The sequence below is a fragment of the Giraffa tippelskirchi genome, chromosome 8 (assembly GCF_054371585.1).
Source record: "Giraffa tippelskirchi isolate mGirTip1 chromosome 8, T2T-mGirTip1v1.2.pri, whole genome shotgun sequence".
NCBI classification, from domain to species: domain Eukaryota; kingdom Metazoa; phylum Chordata; class Mammalia; order Artiodactyla; family Giraffidae; genus Giraffa; species Giraffa tippelskirchi.
Genome location: NC_137282.1, coordinates 77,978,625 through 77,999,630, shown reverse-complemented (window position 1 = coordinate 77,999,630; position 21,006 = coordinate 77,978,625). Strand labels below are relative to the sequence as shown.

At 40.9% G+C, this 21,006-nt stretch overlaps 1 protein-coding gene across 1 annotated transcript; it reads left to right on the top strand.

Annotated features, from left to right (window-relative positions):
* The first annotated feature begins 179 nt into the window (after positions 1-179).
* LOC145518004 (uncharacterized) lies at positions 180-19,224 on the top strand. The gene is made up of 7 exons (XM_081521384.1): positions 180-342; positions 8,925-9,086; positions 10,739-10,824; positions 14,629-14,755; positions 15,457-15,552; positions 16,070-16,152; positions 16,577-19,224. Exons 3-7 carry the CDS (start codon positions 10,813-10,815, stop codon positions 17,801-17,803), a joined length of 1,545 nt encoding a protein of 514 aa, XP_081377510.1. The 5' UTR covers positions 180-342; positions 8,925-9,086; positions 10,739-10,812; the 3' UTR covers positions 17,804-19,224.
* The last annotated feature ends 1,782 nt before the right edge of the window (positions 19,225-21,006 follow it).

Genomic DNA, 21,006 nt, shown 5'->3' with positions numbered 1-21,006 from the left:
AGTGCACTCAGAAATATTTATGGATGAATGAAGGGTGAATGGATTTTCCTAATCCCTTCACGATATCCCTTCACCTTTGCCTATTATATTAGTCTGGAAAATCCAATCCAGTTGAATGGGGTGTGGCTCGAAGGCTGAAGCCCTATGAGAATCTAGTTAGGGTGTGTCCCTGGAATGTAGCCAGATTAGAGCTCCAGTAAAAGGAAAAGTCAAACAGAGGAGGCCTGTGCTGTGAGAAGGAGAAACTGAACAGGAACAGTTTAGGAGGAAGTTGGAGGAAGAGGAACGGGCTTGCGTCTGAATCGATTTGATTTCACCAGCTCCTCTGATTTTTGAATTCTGGTAAATTCTCCAAACAGTGAGTTGTGAGGTGGCTTCATCCTCTTAAAACTGTCTTAAGTCCTGTCTGTCTTTAGACTTACATGTTATTACAGCAGTTTCTTACGGTCTTTAAATGTTATTGTGCCAAGATTTATTTCATCACCCTCATAATTCTAGTTTTGACTCTTTTGTCATGGTCTCTGCATGGGTTTGAAAATAATTTCCAGTCACAGAGTGTTTCAGAAGGGAGTGAGTTTATTAAGAACAAAGAGCGAAGATAAGGGGGATGCTGGGAGCACAGCCAGCCGACCTCCTGTCCGGCCAGGGAGAGCAGACGTGTTTTGTGGCTTAGTAACCCAATTTTTATAGTCTCAAGACAAAGAAAATTCCTGCTGGAAAGGTGGCATTAGGTAATTGGTTAGGTTTTGTTTGTTTACCTAATATGGCGTCAGAGAGCTGATTGGGTCAGAGCAGGAGGCCTCATGGCAAGGATTGCCGTGGGGCTAGGTCAGTGCCGGAGGTGACCTTGGTGCTGGGCTCTGCAACTGTGGCCTTGGTATTATTTAGTCGCTAAGTCATGTCTGAATCTTTTATGACCCTGTGGACTGTGTATCCCACCAAGCTCCTCTGTCCATGGAATTTCCCAGGCATGAATTCTGGAATGGGTTGCCATTTCCTTCTCCAGGGTATCTTCCCAACCCAGGGATCAAAACGATATCTCCTGTATCGAAGGCAAATTCTTCACCACTGAGCCACCTGGGAAGCCAAGCTTGGTGTGAGTGAAAGTCGCTCGGTTGTGTCCGATTCTTTGCGACCCCATGGCCTATATAGGCCATGGAATTCTCTAGGTCAGAATACTGGAGTGGATAGCCTTTCCCTTCTCCAGGGATCTTTCCAACCCAGATATCGAACCCAGATCTCCTGCATTGCAGGCAGATTCTTTACCAGCTGAGCCACCAGGGAAGCCCAAGAATACTGGAGTGGGTAGCCTGTCCCTTCTCCAGCGGATCTTCCCAACCCAGGAATCGAACTGGGGTCTCCTGCATTGCAGATGGATTCTTTACCAACTGAGCTATGTGGTCTTGTAAGGCTCCAAGTTATTTGTGTCCTCCTTTTTTTTATCCTCTTTTTCCTTTTAGTCCCAACAACAGAGTCACTAGCAGCCACAAGTGGCTATAAAATTTACATTAATAAAGTTAAATAGCTATATTTCACCACCTCTGTAGTGATACTTACATTTCAAGTGTTACGTAACCATGTGTGGGGCAGTTATTCTCTTGTAATGTGTATACAGAGCATTTCCTTCACCCTGGAAAGTTCTATTCACACCTTGATCCATATGTTATGTGTTTATAATTTTTTGTTGCTGTAAATACTTCATTTCCTGGTTCTCTGAATTAATTTCCTCTTATGGCTTTCATCTAGCGATTTTCTTCGTTTTATTTATTCCATGTCTTGAGATAGATATTTTACGATAAGCATCTCAAGATTAAATAAACCTCTTGAGATATTTAATTATTTTAAAACATTTAATAAATATGAACCTTCTCTGATGTTTTGATGCTTGGGAGACGGATGCCGCACAGGAATTCCTGGTACCTGTGTCCTTTCTGCTCATTAGGATGCCCTGTTGCATATACCTGGGGGCTTCTTGAATACCAAATAGGGATGTACATAGTTTTATCTTTGTATAGAGTAAAAATCCTGAGAATGAAAAATAACAGTCCATTTCGCTCTGAATTTGCCTTGAAGTCAAAACAAAACATAATCCATAGCCAAGTCAGATTTTGTTTTCCTAGATATTCCTTCCCTTCTTGGACACTCCCTTGTGCTCTGGCTAATCCAATTGCTACACAGGATTTCTCAGTGGTCCCTAAGGCAAGCTGAATTGTCCCGGGTACTGGAAGCATTTCTGCAGGGGCTTCCCTGGCGGCTCAGCAGTAAAGAATCCGCCTGCCATTGGAGGAGACACGGGTTAGATCCTTGGGTTGGGCTGATCCCCTAGAGAAGGAAATGGCAACCTCATTCCAGTGTTCTTGCCTGGGAAATCCCATGGACAGAAGAGCCTGGTAGGCTACAGTCCACAGAGTCACAAAGAGTCAGACACAACTAAAGCAACATAGTGAGGGGATTGATTGCTGTCCTAGGTTTTGATTCAAGGAGGACATTGAATAATTCTGGACGCTGTGAAAGGAAAGTATCTCCTGCCTCCTTGCTGTCCAAGGGACTCTCAAGGTCTCCTCCAACACCACAGCTCGAAAGCATCAATTCTTTGGCACTTCAGTTCAATTCAGTCGCTCCGTCGTGTCCGACTCTTTGCGACCCTATCAATCGCAGCACGCCAGTCCTCCCTGTCCATCACCAACTCCTGGAGTCCACCCAAACCCATGTCCTTCAAGTCAGTGATGCCATCCAACCATCTCATCCTCTGTCATCCCCTTCTCCTCTTGCCCCCAATCCTTCCCAGCATCAGGGTCTTTTCCAATGAGTCAACTCTTCACATGAGGTGGCCAAAGTATTGGAGTTTCAGCTTCAACATCAGTCCTTCCAATGAACACCCAGGACTGATCTCCTTTAGGATGGACTGGTTGGATCTCCTTGCAGTCCAAGGGACTCTCAAGAGTCTTCTCCAAAATCACAGTTCAAAAGCATCAATTCTTCGGCGTTCAGCTTTCTTCACAGTCCAACTCTCTCTTTAATAGTCCAGCTCTCACATCCATACATGACTACTGGAGAAACCATAGCTTTGACTAGACAGACCTTTGTTGGCAAAGTAATGTCTCTGCTTTTAATATGCTGTCTAGGTTGGTCATAGCTTTTCTTCTAAGAAGGAAATGTATCTTTTAATTTCATGGCTGCAGTCACCATCTGCAGTCATTTTGGAGCCCAAGAAAATAAAGTCTGTCACTGTTGCCATTGTTACCCCATCTATCTGCCATGAAGTGATGGCACCAGATGCCATGATCTTAGTTTTTTGAATGTTGAGTTTTAAGCCAGCTTTTCCACTCTTAATGAATAGCTCTTTGCATTAATCATTTGCATCTCTATGAAGATATAATTTATTGGTGGCCAGATGATGGATCCTTTGAAAATTAGAGAAACTAACAAATTATTTAATCTAGAGTGTTCTCATTGTAAACAACTGTTTTGTTGGTACCTATAAAACAAAAGTCAAATTAACCTAAGAACTTTTTTGAACAAGAAAAACTGGTTTAGGAAGCTTCATTGAGACCTTCTCCTCAATGGGCCTTACAGATGCTAATAAGAGCAATCAAGACTATCAACAAAAAACTTGGGGGGAAAAGAGAGGTCTAGCTATTATTTCAATGATGTTAAAAAAAATTTTTTTTTCTCTTTAAAGGGGGTTACCTCAAATGAATAAATAACTCTTTGGATGGTTATTTAGAATGTGATAAGTAAAATAGGCATTTACATTATTAAACAAGATTTGGTATTACTACACTACAAAATTCTCCAATCCAGGCTTCAGCAATACGTGAACCATGAACTTCCAGATGTTCAAGCTGGTTTTACAAAAGGCAGAGGAACCAGAGATCAAATTGCCAACATCCACTGGATCATCGAAAAAGCAAGAGAGTTCCAGAAAAACATCTATTTCTGCTTTATTGACTATGCCAAAACCTTTGACTGTGTGGATCACAATAAACTGGAAAATTCTGAAAGAGATGGGAATACCAGACCACCTGAATTGCCTCTTGAGAAATCTGTATGCAGGTCAGGAAGCAACAGTTAGAACTGGACATGGAACAACAGACTGGTTCCAAATAGGAAAAGGAGTACGTCAAGGCTGTATATTGTCACCCTGCTTATTTAACTTCTATGCAGAGTACATCATGAGAAATGCTGGACTGGAGGAAGCACAAATTGGAATCAAGATTGCAAAGAGAAATATCAATAACCTCATATATGCAGATGACACCACCCTTATGGCACAAAGTGAAGAAGAACTAGAGAGCCTCTCGATGACAGTGAAAGAGGAGAGTGAAAAAGTTGGCTTAAAACTCAACATTCAGAAAACTAAGATCATGGCATCTGGTCCCATCACTTCATGGCAAGTAAGTGGGGAAACAGTGGAAACAGTGTCAGACTTTATTTTGGGGTCTCCAAAATCACTGCAGATGGTGCTTGCAGCCATGAAATTAAAAGACGCTTACTCCTTGGCAGCAAAGGTATGACCAACCTAGATAGCATATTTAAAAGCAGAGAAATTACTTTGTCAACAAAGGTCCATCTAGTCAAGGCTATGGTTTTACCAGTAGTCATGTATGGATGTGAGAGTTGGACGGTGAAGAAAGCTGAGCACCGAAGAATTGATGCTTTTGAACTGTGGTGTTGGAGAAGACTTGAGAGTCCCTTGGACTGCAAGAAGATCCAACCAGTCCATCCTAAAGGAGATCGGTCCTGGGTGTTCATTGGAAGGACTGATGTTGAAGTTGAAACTCCAATACTTTGGCCACCTCATGCGAAGAGTTGCCTCATTGGAAAAGACCTTAATGCTGGGAAGGATTGGGGGCAGGAGGAGAAGGTGACGACAGAGGATGAGATGGGTGGATGGCATCATCGACTCGATGGACATGGGTTTGGGTAAACTCCGGGAGTTGGTGATGGACAGGGAGGCCTGGCGTGCTGCAATTCATGGGGTGGCAAAGAGTTGGACACAACTGAGTGACTGAACTGAACTGAACACTACCTAAAGTTAATGAGCCAAGCGGGACCCCCTCTTGGTCCCCAAAATTGAAAGCTAAACAAGTCTGTTCTATTTACCCCGGTTTTAAGTTATGTATTTAAGGGGCTAGAAAAAGTTACACTGCGATAGCTCACCACTTATTTTCGGACAGTTAAGCTAAATGGCCTGACTTCCTTGACTCTGGGGATCCCAGAGCTTTTTATGTAAAAGTAGGTAAAATAGACAGGGAACAAAAAGAAAAAGCCTTCTAAACTCTTCCCTAAGACCAAAGCTTGTTGATTGGATCTTTATGGAAGCTAAAAATACAGAAGTTGGAATCTAGGTAAATGTATATAAATGAGTACATTTAAGTGGGCTTTATATAAGGTGGTTACAGCTCTTATTTAATTTATATTGTGGGATAAACAAGGCATATAGATTACCACTAAGGAAATAATAACTGAATGTACTGAGGAAACCAATAGTTACTTGAGTCATACAAAATAACTAAATTGGGAACTAACATGCAAGGGTTAATAAAATAAAAATAGTGATTTTGCTTTGGTTTAATTTGTAAACTCAGAAAGGCTTTGCTAAATGCCTTATACAAACCTTTGATGATGTGATAAATTAAAACTCTAAAGTTACAGAGCATAGAACTTCATAAATTACATTTCAGTTTGATAAAAATCTTGCCACTGCTTTTAGTAACTTTAGGGTGACAAAACAATTCTTTAAAAAAACTAAACAACTGCCTTTCTCTCACAAATGTCTAATCCAGAAAATGAATACAAGCTGCAAGGGCCCAGTGCTGTGCTTAGCTGCTCTGTCATGTCTGACTCTTTGAGACCCCATGGACCATAGCCTGCCAGGCTCCTCGGTCCATCGGGCTTCTCCAGGCAAGAATACTGGAGTGGGTTGCCATGACCTCCAGCGGATCTTCCCAACCCAGGGATCGAACCCGGGTCTCTCAAATTGCAGGTGAATGCTTTACCATCTGAGACACCAGGGAAGCCACAAGGACCTAGACTAAGTCCAGTTAAGCAGGCAAGACCTACAAGACCAAGGCAGGGGAAAAAAGTGGCAGTTTTAAATCTAAACTGCTGAGAATGTTAGCTCAGCCAAAGCTTACAGATGGTAAGCCTTAATCATCCAAGAAAGCAACTTTAAGGTACTCCAGCTATTTGTTAACTAGTAAGTTTATATTAATATTGTAATACTTGGTTCATATCTAAACTTTTGGTAAAACCATGAGATCTCTAGTTTGTTTATGTCTGTGTACACATTATACATATGAATTATTTCCAATTCTAAAAGCTTTTATTAGAACTGGATTTATAAAGAGATCTATTTAATTTTAATAAGTTCTTACATTTAAAGAAAACTGGCCAAGATGGCTTTCAGGCTCACATGAACTGGGAAATATTCAATATTAAGTTGATACTTGATATTAATGTTTAAGTTTGTGGATCTCAATTAATATAGATGTCATTAATAGTCATCAAAATTAACTATTCTACTTTATTATACCTAGGTTTAATAAATAAGACCTTACTAATCTCTCGAAAGAAAATAACTGGATATGATGAAACTTCACATAAATGTAAATGAGATTAAAAACTTTAGGATAAAAACTTTAAAGTAATCATAAAGTAGAAATGTCTACTTAAAATGATCTTTCCAGATGTTTTGTAACTTAAGATTCTAAAGCTGGGCCAATTTAAGCTGAGTGATGGAAGTTTATTTAAAAGATACTGAAATATCAATTGGTACTTCCGGGGATATGGGAGCAGCTCATTGGTAAAGAATCTGCCTGCAGTGCAGAAGATGCAGGAGACACTGCGGGCTTGATCTTTGTGTTGGGAAGATCCCCTGATGAAGGGCATGGCAAACCACTCCAGTACTCTCACTCCAGTACTCTTGCCTTGGAGAATCCCATGGACAGAGGAGACTGGCCAGCTACAGTCCATAGGGTTGCACAGAGTTAGTTGGACATGACTGAAGTGACTGAACGCTGATGTACAAGACATCAATTACTAAATTTTAAAAAAATTAAAAGTGTTTGAGAATATTAATGAAAATATTTGATACCACCTAAGATGTTCTCTATAGGAAAACAAATGTTTTATTTTTTAAATTATCACTATGTTTAAGCTCATCAATTTATAAAATGCCAATGTAAAGACTGCATAATTGCTTAATTTTACTAAAATTAAGGTTTTAAGAGCTGAGGATTCTAATTTAAACATGTAATTAAAGCTGTTAGAAATAATAAAGTAACTTTTCAGAATACAGTAGGAAATAAAATGTGTTTCCAGTAAAGAAGGTACGAGCAATGCAACTACGTTTTCGTTTAAAAAAAAAAATGAATGAGCTAGTTAATTTTATTTAGTTGAAAAATGAAAGGCTGGATACAAAAAGTGGAACCCTGAGGAAGAAGTTTTATTCCTAGTCAGGATTAACTTGGATTTAGATTGAAGTTAACTAAGTAAATGGACTTTGTTAAGTGAGCTAATGCAAGACTGGAATTTTTATTTCTGTCTGTTATAAGTGCTCTTCCTAATAAAAGATTATGTGAGTTTCTGTGCCCTTAAATGATCTATATTTATCTTCTTTGTGACCTCGATTAAATGGATAGGTATTGTTTCAGTGACCTATGATCCTGTGTTTTAAAATCTTTTTGATATTTCTAATAAACTTCCCAAATATCAAAACCTAACTAAGCTTTTTAGCTTCCAGCTGACTCTGGGATGGATGCTTCAAAGAGACATCTCTGAGGAACCTCAGAGATGAATATTAAGCTAAGTTTTTATTTGGTATTTTTAATTGAAAAACACTGTCAAGTGATTGAAAGTAAACTTGAGATTGTGATGTATAGGTAAATATCATTAATACAGATATTCCAAATATCTCTAACATCTGACATATCCTGATACAGTGTTACTATTCATAATTTTAGTGATTACACTGAAATGTTATATGTTGCAGAAATATCCAAGTTTTCTAACTACGTTGTACTCAAATCTTCAACCATGCAGAAGGGCCATGGCACAATCAGTAGGGAAGCTGCTTTTAGAAAGAGTGACTCCCATCTGGGGAATCACCTCTGAACTACACAGTGACAGAGGGACCCATTTTACTGGACAAATTGTTAAGGAAATGTGTAAAAGTTGGCCGATTATGCAACATTTCCAATGTACCTATCACCCCCAGTCTTCTGGGTTAGTGGAAAGGACAAATGGAACAATTAGATTAAAACTCAGATGGCTAAAATTATGGATGCTTACTCCTTCTCTTGGCCTAAAGCTCTTCCATTGGTTCTCCTCAACCTCAGATCTTCTCTGACAAACATCACTTGTCTCCCTTTGACACTTACAGGGAGACCGATGAGAATGAAGGAAAGACTATAATCCAATATCACTTAGGGAGATATATTATTGTAAGGGTTTAATCAAAGTATTGACAAGTCATTCTAAACTTGTTTCTGAAGTTTATTACAGTAATCTATCCTCAAAGGAAGATCAGATGTCCCATGAGATATTAACCAGGAGATTAAGTCACTTCAGTTATGTCCAACTCTTTGCAACCCCATGGATTGTAGCCTGCTGGCTCCTCTCTCCATGGGATTCTCCAGGCAAGATTACTGGAGTGGGTTGCCATTCCCTCCTCCAGGGGATCTTCCTAACCCAGGGATCAAACCTGCATCTCTTATGTCTCCTGCATTGGCAGTCAGGTTCTTTACCACTAGCGCCATCTGGGAAGCCCAACCAGGAGATTATGTATAGAATAAAAGACATCATTTAAAGGACTTCCTCCAATCTAGATGGAAGGGCTCTTATCAGGTTCTTTTGACTAGCTCATGTGCAGTGAAATGGAAGGGAATTGACTCTTGGATTCGTATTTTCCACCTAAATAGGGCTCTTGCACCGGACTGGTCTATAGAAAAAACTGCTGGCTTCAAACTCACCTTAAAGTGATACTCTGATAACAAGGAAACACCAAAGCCAGGACAAGAAGAAGACAGCATCAGAAGTAGACAGCTGATCCAAGATGTTGGACCTGACCCATATGATTGTTTGTAAGTTTTATTCTTAGTTTCTTGGACTCTTACACATGAATCAAATGTTTTTCTATCATGGGCACGATCTTATGCAAATTTTAGAAATCAATCAATAGTTGGGTTATGGTTAATTACCAGGATCCAATACCTCTGGTTTACCTTGGTGGGTTTCTGCCCTCCAAGGCTCTGATTTATGACTCTTAGAAAGTTTATTTTGGCATAAAGGAATTATAATTCTGTTTGGGCTACAGCTAATATCACTAGATGGGACCCACTCATGGCCAATCAAACATGCTTGTTCTAACCATAGCCATAAACACAAATTTTCTCTTAAGAGTTAGGTAAACTCTAGACTATTAGGAGGGACATTTCCTCAGTTATGGGATGGATTTATCTAGCTAACACCAGACCATGGTCATCTAAGGCTAAAGGTCCCCCTATGCTGGGAACAATTTAATCATATCAAAGATAATCAACCTAACAGCACTAGAAAATTAGGCTGGGTGTCATATGAAAACTGCCAGTGTACGATTCCTCTTAAAGACAATGATTGATATGGAACAGATTAGGTCAGAAGACCAGAAATATACTGGCTGGCACCTAACGGGACTCCATGGCTTTGTGGGTCCAATCTATGTCCCTGGCTTCCACCAGGCTGGCTAGAAACATCTCTTTTAGGATTCCCTTGGGCTCAAGGCCACTTATGCACAAACTTAGATGGGACTCCAGCAAATTTACCATCAATATGAGCCCAATGGGCCAAGAGATCTATATTTCATGGGTATGACCACTTAGCAGCTATTTTTGCACCTTCAGTAGGATTGGAAATTGTTATTTCTCACATTGAAGCCTTAACAAGATTCATTCAAGGCATTAAATAATTAATGCAACCAGTCTATTAACCTACTAAATTCTGAGGTTTCTATGATAAGAAAATCTGTCTTACAAAATCATACAGCCTTTAATATCCTTACAGTATCTCAAGGGGGCACCTGTGCTATAATTCAAAATGAATGTTCTGTTTACATACCACATGAATCCTCTAATGGGTGATGTTTTAGGAAGATGGTTTGGTTCTGAAAGCTCATGGCTTAAATCCCTATTTGTAACTTTAATCACGTTACTAACAGTATTTACTTATAACCCGTTTATTTTATGATTGTTGTCTTTTGTATTACACGATGTATAACCAGGCGTCCTGCCAAATTAATGATAGCTAAACATGTTGAAGAAATAGATGACATTTATAACAGAGTAATTGTAATAGTGTTATTCTAGGTATGGTAATAGGCAACAAGGGAAATATCTCTGGATCCTGTTAGGTTAGAAGAGAAAGGATCCAGAGAATCTTTTATTATTTATCAATGGGCCTAATCTGGAAATTAACGCTTGGCAGCATCTGCTTGATTGAAATTTAGGGAGCTCTTATTCACATATGGAAGCCAGAAATTACTGATGGCTGTGACATTTCTTGTTTATTAATATGGCAGGAGATATTTTCATTTCACAATGGCTATAGCCATCTTACATGTGACGCTGCAGAGAAGATTCTTAGGGTGCATCATTTATTTCGGTTTGAGGGGCTGGGGGTCACGTCCAGGTGAAGGTTGGGGCTTGAATTCTGATGGGTCTGGAAGTCAGGAGTCTCAAGGCTTCTTCTCTATCCTCAGATTGACCTGCCTAATGCTTGAGTTGGCTGTGAGTGAAATCGTGAGAAAGGATCCTGGTGACTGAGCTGTTGAAGATGGAGCCCCTGGTAAGTAGCAATGCCTCCTCCTGAAATTACACTCTAAGTGCCATTAGACGGACAAGGTTTCCAAACTGGCTTCTATGTTCTAAGCACAAGCAGGCAGTGTTGAGATATCTGAGCTCAAATTACCTTTGTCCAGGACTCTGGGATAGTTATCATGGGTCAAGTCTATCAATAATAAGAAACTAATCTCATTCTTTATAGTAAACAATTTTATGAGAGCTTGCACTGATTTTGTGTATTTACAGAAGAGATAATAAAATTTCTTTTTACTTATTCAATTCTTGTCCTGACTGGTGAAAGATTAATTTGTTGGCTGTTTTTGGATGTGAGGGGCTTAAGAGTCAGTACTGGCAAGTAGTGGAGATCAGTGAGGAGAAGACATCACAAGCCCTGAAGAGTCAGAGGTTAAAGCCCTGAGTGTAGCTAATCCAGTGTTATACCACCTGACATGAGGCTGTTCAGTGTTGACAGAACAGAAGTCAGATTTGGAACTAAAAGGGAATCATTTTATTTTTTTTCAGTTTGTAACCTCTCACTACTCAGTACATATGCACTATTGAAAGTTACTGAAAAAGTCAACAAACTATCATTAGCATTCTTTCCTCAAATCACGCATTTTCAGTTCAGTTCAGTCGTGTCCGACTCTGGGATCCCATGGACTGCAGCACGCCAGGCCTCCCTGTCCATCACCAACTTCCGGAGTTTACTCAAACATGTCCATTAAGTCGGTGATGCCATCCAACCATCTCATCCTCTGTCGTTGCCTTCTCCTCCCACCTTCAATCTTTCCCAGCATCAGGGTCTTTTCTAACGAGTCAGTTCTTTGCATCAGGTGGCCAAAGTATTGGAGTTTCAGCTTCAGCATCAGTCCTTCCAATGAATATTCAGGATTCATTTCCTTTAGGATGGACTGGTTGGACCTTCTTGAGAGGGACCTTCTTGAGAGTCCAAGGGACTCTCAAGAGTCTTCTCCAACACCACAGTTCAAAAGCATCAATTCTTTGGTGCTCAGCTTTCTTTATAGTCCAACTCTCACATCCATACATGACTACTGGGAAATCCATAACCTTGATTATATGGACCTTTGTTGGCAAAGTAATGTCTCTGCCTTTTAATATGCTGTCTAGTTTGGTCATAACTTTCCTTCCAAGGAGCAAGTGTCTTTTAATTTCATGGCTGCAGTCACCATCTGCAGTGATTTGGGAGCCCAAAAGAATAAAGCCTGTCACTCTTTCCCCATCTATTTGCCATGAAGTGATGGGACCAGATCCCATGATCTTAGTTTTCTGAATGTTGAGTTTTAAGCCAACTTTTTCACTCTCCTCTTTCACTTTCATCAAGAGGCTCTTTAGTTCTTCACTTTCTGCCAAAAGGTTGGTGTCATCTGCATATCTGAGGTTATTGATATTTCTCCTGGCAATCTTGATTCCAGCTTGTGCTTCCTCCAGCCCAGCGTTTCTCATGATGTACTCTGCATAGAAGTTAAATAAGCAGGGTGACAATATACAGCCTTGACGTACTCCTTTCCCTATTTGGAACCAGTCTGTTGTCCCATGTCCAGTTCTAACTGTTGCTTCCTTACCTGCATACATATTTCTTAAGAGACAGTACAGGTGTTTGGTATTCCCATCTCTTTCAGAATTTTACTCTAGGCTCTTTTATAGACTTTTTAAAAACTGGCAAAAACAAAACCAATAACTAGGTTCCTTTCATCCTTCACCACAGAGACAGTGTTAGACTACAAGAGAAATAGGGATGACGAAAGTCAAGGTCCCTGAGAATGTGGAGAGTGGGAGCCCTCCCACTACAGGAATAGACAGTCTCAGTCTGTCCTTCACTCCAGCCCGAGAGTCCCTGACTTATGCTGCTGAACTGTCTAGCCTCAGAGTGTGTTCTGAACATCCGAGTCCCACAGTGCTGAGAGAGAGAACATGTCCTGGTGCCAAGTTCTGTGTGAATCCTGTTCAGTTCTGAGAACACTACAGACAACTCTTCATGATTCTCTGACATTTGCATGATTAGTAGAATAATATTTTGTATTTAACATAGGTTTGCCAGGCCAGAAACACTTCATACCACAATATATTCGGTGATTCAAAACTCATAACAAGTTATGAAAGTAGTTTCTATTTGGAGAATCAAAAGTACCCTTAGCGACATAATTTACCTTCTGAGCCACCAGGGAAGCCCCTAGGGACATAATTTAAACCAATTCAATTCAGTTCAGTTGCTCAGTCGTGTCCAACTCTTTGTGACTCCATGAATCGCAGCACACCAGGCCTCCCTGTCCATCACTAACTCCTGGAGCTTGCTCAAACTCATGTCCATCGAGTTGGTGATGCCATCCACCCATCTCATCCTCTGTCGCCCCCTTCTCCTCCTGCCCCCAATCCTTCCCAGCATTAGGGTCTTTTCCAATGAGGCAACTCTTCGCATGGGGTGGCCAAAGTATTGGAGTTTCAGCTTCAACATCAGTCCTTCCAATGAACACCCAGGACCGATCTCCTTTAGGATGGACTGGTTGGATCTTCTTGCAGTCCAAGGGACTCTCAAAAGTCTTCTCCAACAGCACAGTTCAAAAGCATCAATTCTTCGGCGCTCAGCTTTCTTCACTGTCCAACCCTCACATCCATACATGACTACTGGAAAAACCATAGCCTTGACTAGATGGACATTTGTTGGAAAAGTAATGTCTCTGCTTTTAAATATGCTATCTAGGTTGGTCATAACCTTCCTTCCAAGGAGTAAGCATCTTTTAATTTCATGGCTGCAAGCACCATCTGCAGTGATTTTGGAGCCCAAGAAAATAAAGTCTGACACTGTTTCTACTGTTTCCCCAGCTATTTCCCATGAAGTGGTGGGACCAGATGCCATGATCTTAGTTTTCTGAATGTTGAGCTTTAAGCCAACTTTTTCACTCTCCTCTTTCACTTTCATCAAGAGGCTCTTTAGTTCTTCTTCACTTTCTGCCATAAGGATGGTGTCATCTGCATATATGAGGTTATTGATATTTCTCCTGGCAATCTTGATTCCAACTTGTGCTTCCTCCAGTCCAGCATTTCTCATGATATACTCTGCATATAAGTTAAATAAGGACGGTGACAATATACAGCCTTGATGTACTCCTTTTCCTATTTGGAACCAGTCTGTTGTTCCATGTCTAGTTCTAACTGTTGCTTCCTGACCTGCATACAGGTTTCTCAAGAGACAGGTCAGATGGTCTGGTATTCCCATCTCTTTCAGAATTTTCCACAGTTTATTGTGATCCACACAGTCAAAGATTTTGGCATAGTCAATAAAGCAGAAATAGATGTTTTTCTGGAACTCTCTTGCTTTTTCAATGATCCAGCAGATGTTGACAATTTGATCTCTGGTTCCTCTGCCTTTTCTAAAACCAGCTTGAACATCTAGTCATGGTTTAAAAGTAGCCCATCATGGTTATTGTTTGTCTTGTTGGGAATCTGTCCAGGTAAAAGAGAAATTTAATTATACATTTTCAAGTGAATATTTCATAATCACCTGTCTGGAAGTCCTAATTACCAGGTTATTGAAAAACTTCCAAATTATACTAAAACACACTTCATGTGATATTTCTGTAAAATAAGGGTTCTTGATGTTAGAGTGTATAGGTGTCCATGAACGTACCTGAAAGGCAGACACCAGCTCAGTGCTGCAGAGAACTAGGGGAACCCCAGGTGGAGCATGATTGTTATCCACCCAGTCCCCATCCTTCCTCAGCTGAACCTTCCCACTCTGGACAGCAGTAGAGGCTGCTCTGTCTAAATCAGAATATCCCTGATGTTTTAGGAATTGGTGACGTTTGAAGATGTAGCCATCACCTTCACCCAGGAAGAGTGGAGACTGCTAGACAAGTCCCAGAAAAACCTGTTCAGGAACGTGATGATGGAAACTATCACACACCTTGTCTCTGTAGGTGAGTCTGTCAACACAGATGTACGTACATCTGTGTCCATTGCATTCATTCATTCACTGAACAAGCATTTAAAATAGCTTCCCTGTGTCCCACTGCAACTGCTTCCTGATTCCCTGATATTCCTCATGACCACTTAAAAGGAAGATGCTTCTTTTCATCACCACACTGAAAGGTTTTGTTGGCCAAGTTTCATCTTTGTTGCTACTCAGTCTCTAGACTCAGAACAGAACTGGGGATTCAATGGATATTTTAATGCATAAGTAAAAGGATCAGATATTTTAAAAATAATTCTTCTGTTCCAATCACTTCTTGAAGGCTTGAGAGAAGAGTCCTGTATATGACATAATTTTGATTCTTCCTGTAAGGTGAATCATTACTGGATCCTGTTTGACAGAAATATTCAGCCCACTGTAGAGTCTTTTGATCTTTCCCATTTGGAAAAGACTGAGGATTTGTGACCTCTCTCTGAACTGGTGCACGGGCATCAGCCCTTAGACAGCCTCACTATTCTTGCTGCTGCTCTGGATTTCCTCCTGGTCTGGTGAAGGACCTTCACTGTTCTGTCCAGTGAAGATGTTGTTGCCTGCACTGACCTTCAATTATCTCTTTATTTTCCTCAGTACCTTACCTTGGACTTCAGTATAGCAAAGGATAATTAGGCCAGACTCAAAATCTACACCTTTTTTTTTTTAATCAAACAGGCTATCAAATTAGCAAATCAGATGTGATTTCCCAGCTGGAACAAGGAAACGAGTTCTGGAGTGAAGCAGCAGGAGGCTTCCAAGGTCAGAGGCCAGGTGAGCATCAGAGGCCTGGGCTTCACAGCAAAGAGGTTCTGGTCATTGAGTGACTAAGTCCTTGGAAGCAAAACTGAAGGTTTTGAGAAGTGAGTGACTATCCTAAATGAAAGTGAGGACATTGGGGCATATTCCTCACATTTTTACCATTCTGTGCACCTATGATCCCAATTCATGTGTCTTCCTGCCACTTTCTTTTTTTAACGACTTGTGGACTTGCTGCACTTAAACTTACACATAGTCATTCCTGTCCTGATCCTCTCATTTCATGTTTTTCCACCATTTTCTGACCCACAGTCTCTTCCCCACATTACATTTTTATATTTTAATCCTGGTTTTGTCTAATAGTCAATGACTTTTAAAGTATTCTACTACCTTGAGTATTTCTTTATTATACACAGTTTCTCCATGTGAGTGCCAATTTTTGAAACATACTCACATGGAGGACTTTGCTATTTATCTATATTTCTATTTTCCTAATGTCATTGTAAAATCTATATTTTTTCCATTTCTTTAGGCAGTGAAAGACCCCTTAGACAACAAGAAATGATACTCATGCAAAGTGTCTACAGGAAGCACATATCCCCTACCACGGCAATGGTAAGTTTAATGGGTGGGAACCCCAGTCATCCAAATGAAAGACCTGGCAATGAGATAAGTTGGTAATTGGGAACCATTGCCTATGTGTAATTTGAGATTGAGCTCTTCCTGAAAAAAGCTTTGGGTAGTCTGAAATCAGTTAAGAATCAATATGAGCTCAAAACCACAATGAGTGAATTAAGGGGGAAAAGTCAGTTATACAAGCATTGCTCATCTTCAAAATTAATCTGATGTCTGAGGTAGGAAACTATAAAAGCAACTGTTTGTGCCTGCAGAGGAGTGACACAGCACGTGTTTACATCTAACACTGGAGACATTTAACAGGAAACTTACCAGCTGATGCTCTATGGTGAACATGCAGACAAATGAATGTCTGCCTGGTCTTGGGCAAACCAGTAACAGTCTCATATCTCCCTTTCCAAAGCAGGTTTCTCACTCACAAGGGAATTCCGCTGGATGTACTGATCTGAGTGATGAATTTACTCCTGCATCTTCACCTCAATATTCAACAGTTCCTTTAAGAAGGAAACATAATGTCAGCAAACAGTGTGAAAAATCACTTAGTCAAGGGTCATTCCTTAATGGACAGGGTCACATTCGCACTAGAGGTAAATCATGTCAATGTGCTCTGTCCTTAGTAATTGGAAAAGTCCTTAGTAATTGCTTTAGACTCAGAGGACACAAGATGATTCACACTGGAGAGAAACCATTCAAATGTCAACACTGTGGGAAAGTCTTCAATCAAAGATTCTCCTTGAAAGAGCATGAGAGAACTCATACAGGAGAGAAGCCCTATGAATGTCCTCTATGTGGGAAAGCCTTTAGTAATTACTCTAGTGTCAGCAGACACAAGAAGATTCACACTGGAGAGAAACCATTCAAATGTCAACTCTGTGGGAAAGTCTTCAATCAAAGTTGTTCCTTAAAAGAACATGAGAGAACTCACACAGGAGAGAAGCCTTATAAATGTCCCCTATGTGGAAAAGCCTTTAGTAGTTGCACTAGCTTCAGCAAACACAAGAGGATTCACACTGGAAAGAAACCATTTGAATGTAGACTGTGTGGAAAAATCGTCAATGGGAGATTCTCCTTGAAAGAACATGAGGAAGCTCACAGAGGAGAGAATGGCTATGAATGTCATCAGTGTGGAAAAGTCTTCAGTCATTGCTCTAGGCTCATACGACACAAGGTGATTCACACTGGAGAGAAACCATTCAAATGTCAACTGTGCGGTAAGGTTTTCAATCAAAATTCCTCCTTGAAACAACATGAGAAAAGTCACATAGAAGAGAAGACGTATGAATGTCATCAGTGTGGGAAAGTCTTTAGTAGATGTGCTAGCCTCAAGAGACACAGCATGATTCACACTGGAGAGAAACCATTCAAATGTCAACTGTGTGGGAAAGTCTTCAATCGAAATTCCTCCTTGAAAGAACATGAGAGAACTCACACTGGAGAGAAGCCCTATGAGTGTCATCAGTGTGGGAGAGCCTTTCCTCAAAGAAGGGACCTTACTTCACACAATAAAATCCACACTGGAGAGAAACCATATCTATGTCTTGAGTGTGGGAAGCCCTTCCGTTATCGTTCTGGGCTTCGTATGCACAAAAAAATCCACACTGGTGTGAAAGCATGTTTGCCTTGTGTGTAAGAAGGCCTTCAGTAAACGTGATAAATTGAGAGAACCCACAGCAGAGAGCAGCCCTATGAATGTCAGCTCTGTGGAGAACACTTTGCTCCTGCTTTTTCCCTTAGATGACACAAGGAAATCCAGCACAGGAGAGAAAAGCAGAAGGGCGCTCCATAGATGTTCTAACCTGAGGTGACTTAATCAATATGGAGGCTCTTGCAGGCATCATACTCCATCCACAGTCCAAACAGGCATCACCTGTGGAAGTGGACCCATATGTGCACTGTCTCTGTGGTAAAGCCTTCAGTCAATTGCCTGACTTCAGGTAACTTAGCAGAACTCACTCTGTAAACACAATATGAGTGTTTTCAGCAGCACCTTCCAACTTTATAGACCCTAGAGTATGTGAGGAGAGGATAAGCAACCCCTAGTTCTTCTTACACAATTGTTCAGTATGAGGCTGCTCCATGTGGCCTGGAGAAAGGAACAGCAATCCATTCCAGGATTTTTGCTTGGAGAATTCCATGGACAGAGGAGCCTGGTGGGCTACAGTCCATGGGGTCACAAAGAGTTGGACATGACTGAGCAACTAACACACACACACACACACACTCCATGTGGAGAATCATTGGGACTGTAATCACTTTTAACAAATACTTAGGCGAGCCCCAGGCTTGATGTGCACAAGAAACTCAGTGAAAATAAACACTAAAACAAGAACAAAGATGAAGACTTGAGAAATACCAAAGTATGTTGAGCAACATCAAAGCATACTTCTAAATAATTTATCCTTGAGAATTGATTTCATGGAAAGTTATGAGAAATTCTTTCTCCATAGAGCAAGCCCTCTGGATCACCTGTGCTCAGACTATATAACACCCTCAGTGTCATGAAGGAAGAGAAGTCTTCAGTGATCACTTATTTCTCAGTTAACGTGAAATTCTCACACTGAGAATGTAGCAATCCTAAAAACCACAGTGGAGCTACAGCTAAATTTCACATCAGAAAAAAATGATCATGTATGGGAGGGGGAACTCCTGAAATAACTGTAACACACAATCAGGCTTCCCAAGTGGCTCAGTGGTAAAGAATCTGCCTGTGAATGCAGGAGACACAGGTTTGATCCTGGTTCCAGGAAGAAACCCTGGAGAAGGAAATGGCAACCCGCTCCAGTATTCTTGCCTGGAAAATCTCATGGACAGATGAGCCTGGTGGGCTAGTCTATGGCATGGCAGAGTCATACACAACTTAGCAACTGAACAACAAAAACACACAATCAGGCAGATTGTGATTTGGGGAAATAGTTCTTGACGGAAATGTGACATAAAATGGAGAGTGAAGTGACCTAGCAATATGGAATACAGAGTTTTGTAAGAAATTAACATTTGTGTATAGAATAATAATTGCAAATATTCAAACAATAAAGTCCATGGCTAAAGAAACTCAGAGTTGCTGTTTGATTTCTTTGAGCCCCTGTAAACAAGGGACACAGGTTTACACTCTGGGAAAGTGGGCAGAGACTCAGCCCCATTCTCTGAGTCCCCTCTTTCTCCACAGCTCTTTGTACACAACTCAACTTCACTCATTCCAGTGTACCCCATTCAGGCCCTGGTGGTGACACAGCTCTGATCTTCAGCTCCACCGGCCAGGTTTTCCCAGAATGTCATGACCCTGCTCAGGCAAGATCACGGGGGAGTCTCAGAGACATCTGGTCCTACATTATTTGAGCCGCTCAACCTATGTCCGCAGAGAGAAATCACCTGGGGCTCAAGAGAGACACCTCTGCCCTCCCAGACCTCAGAAATCTCTTTGTTACTTTGCCCCCAAACCTCTGAGCTGAGCCAAGTGGATGAAGAGTTCCTTCCATGATCATACTATCTGTCTTACTCAGCTGATTCCTGAATTATGCATCCAGCATTCTCACTAAACAGGAACCCAGCCTTGTTATCATGACATAAGCTCATGAAATAAAGCTGCAGGGATATAAAATGCCCCAAACTATCAGCCTTAACACAAGTCAGTTTTGAAAATAATTAGTGCAATGTCTTTTTCCAAACAAAGAAATACTGTTACAAAGCAGATGTTCCCACTTGTTTGCAGGACTTGGAAAGTTATCCTTTGACACACACCCATATTGAATTGAAATTTCCAGGGAGTCTTCCCGGATATCCACTGGGATGAGGCATATTCCTATCAAGATTCTCTTAATTTGTTTTCAGGCACAGATGGAACAAGCTGATACATGACCTTAATTGGCTAGGAGAAATCTTAACAAGGTCACAGGACCACGGAGCAGGTCAACACTAAGAAAGTAGAGGTTTTTCTTTTACCATACTGTTGACCTATTTTGTGGAGAAGGCAATGGCAGCCCACTCCAGTGTTCTTGCCTGGAGAATCCCAGGGACGGTGGAGCCTGGTGGGCTGCCGTCTATGGGGTCGCACAGAGTCGGACACGACTATAGTGACTTAGCAGCAGCAGCAGACCTATTTTGGGGCTTCCCTGGTGGCTCAGATGGTAAAAAAAAATCTGCCTGCAATGCAGAAGACCTAGGTTTAATCCCTGGATAGGGAAGATCCCCTGGAGGAGGACGTGGCAAACCACTGCTGTATCCTTGCCTGGAGAATCCCATGGACAGAGGAGCCATCAGCCATCCCTCTGCTGCTACTGTCCGCTGTCAACTCCTTTGTTCTGTGAATATATGGATTTGTTTTTGTGTCATTGACTGTCTTTAATATGTTCTACTTTATGTGTTCTTTTTCTTTGTTTTTAGTGTTCCATATGTAAGTTGATTCACAAGGTATTTCTCTTCTAGATCTGTCCACAAGACATTACAGGGTCAAAGGTTGATACATAACCTTGACTGGATTAAGAAAAACCTCATTAAGGTCATGTGACCTCAGAGCTGAATCAAAGGCAGCAGGAAAGTGAAATTTCCCACTGATCCTCCTCAGCCACCTACAGATGGACTCAGAGTGTACAGCATGTGCATTCTGAGCATCTACTGACCAACAGGGGTTACGAGTAGGGACCAACCCAGCTAGGGTGCTGCAGAGAGAAGATTTAAGGTTGTTTTATGTAAAATCTGGAGTTCACTTACTTGTCCATTTCGACATTATTTGGTATACCTGCTTACACTTACTATTATATAAAAAATAAATTTGGCATTCAGCCTGTCCATCAGAGAAATGGGACAGTAGACCAGATATTACTATGTACTAATGTG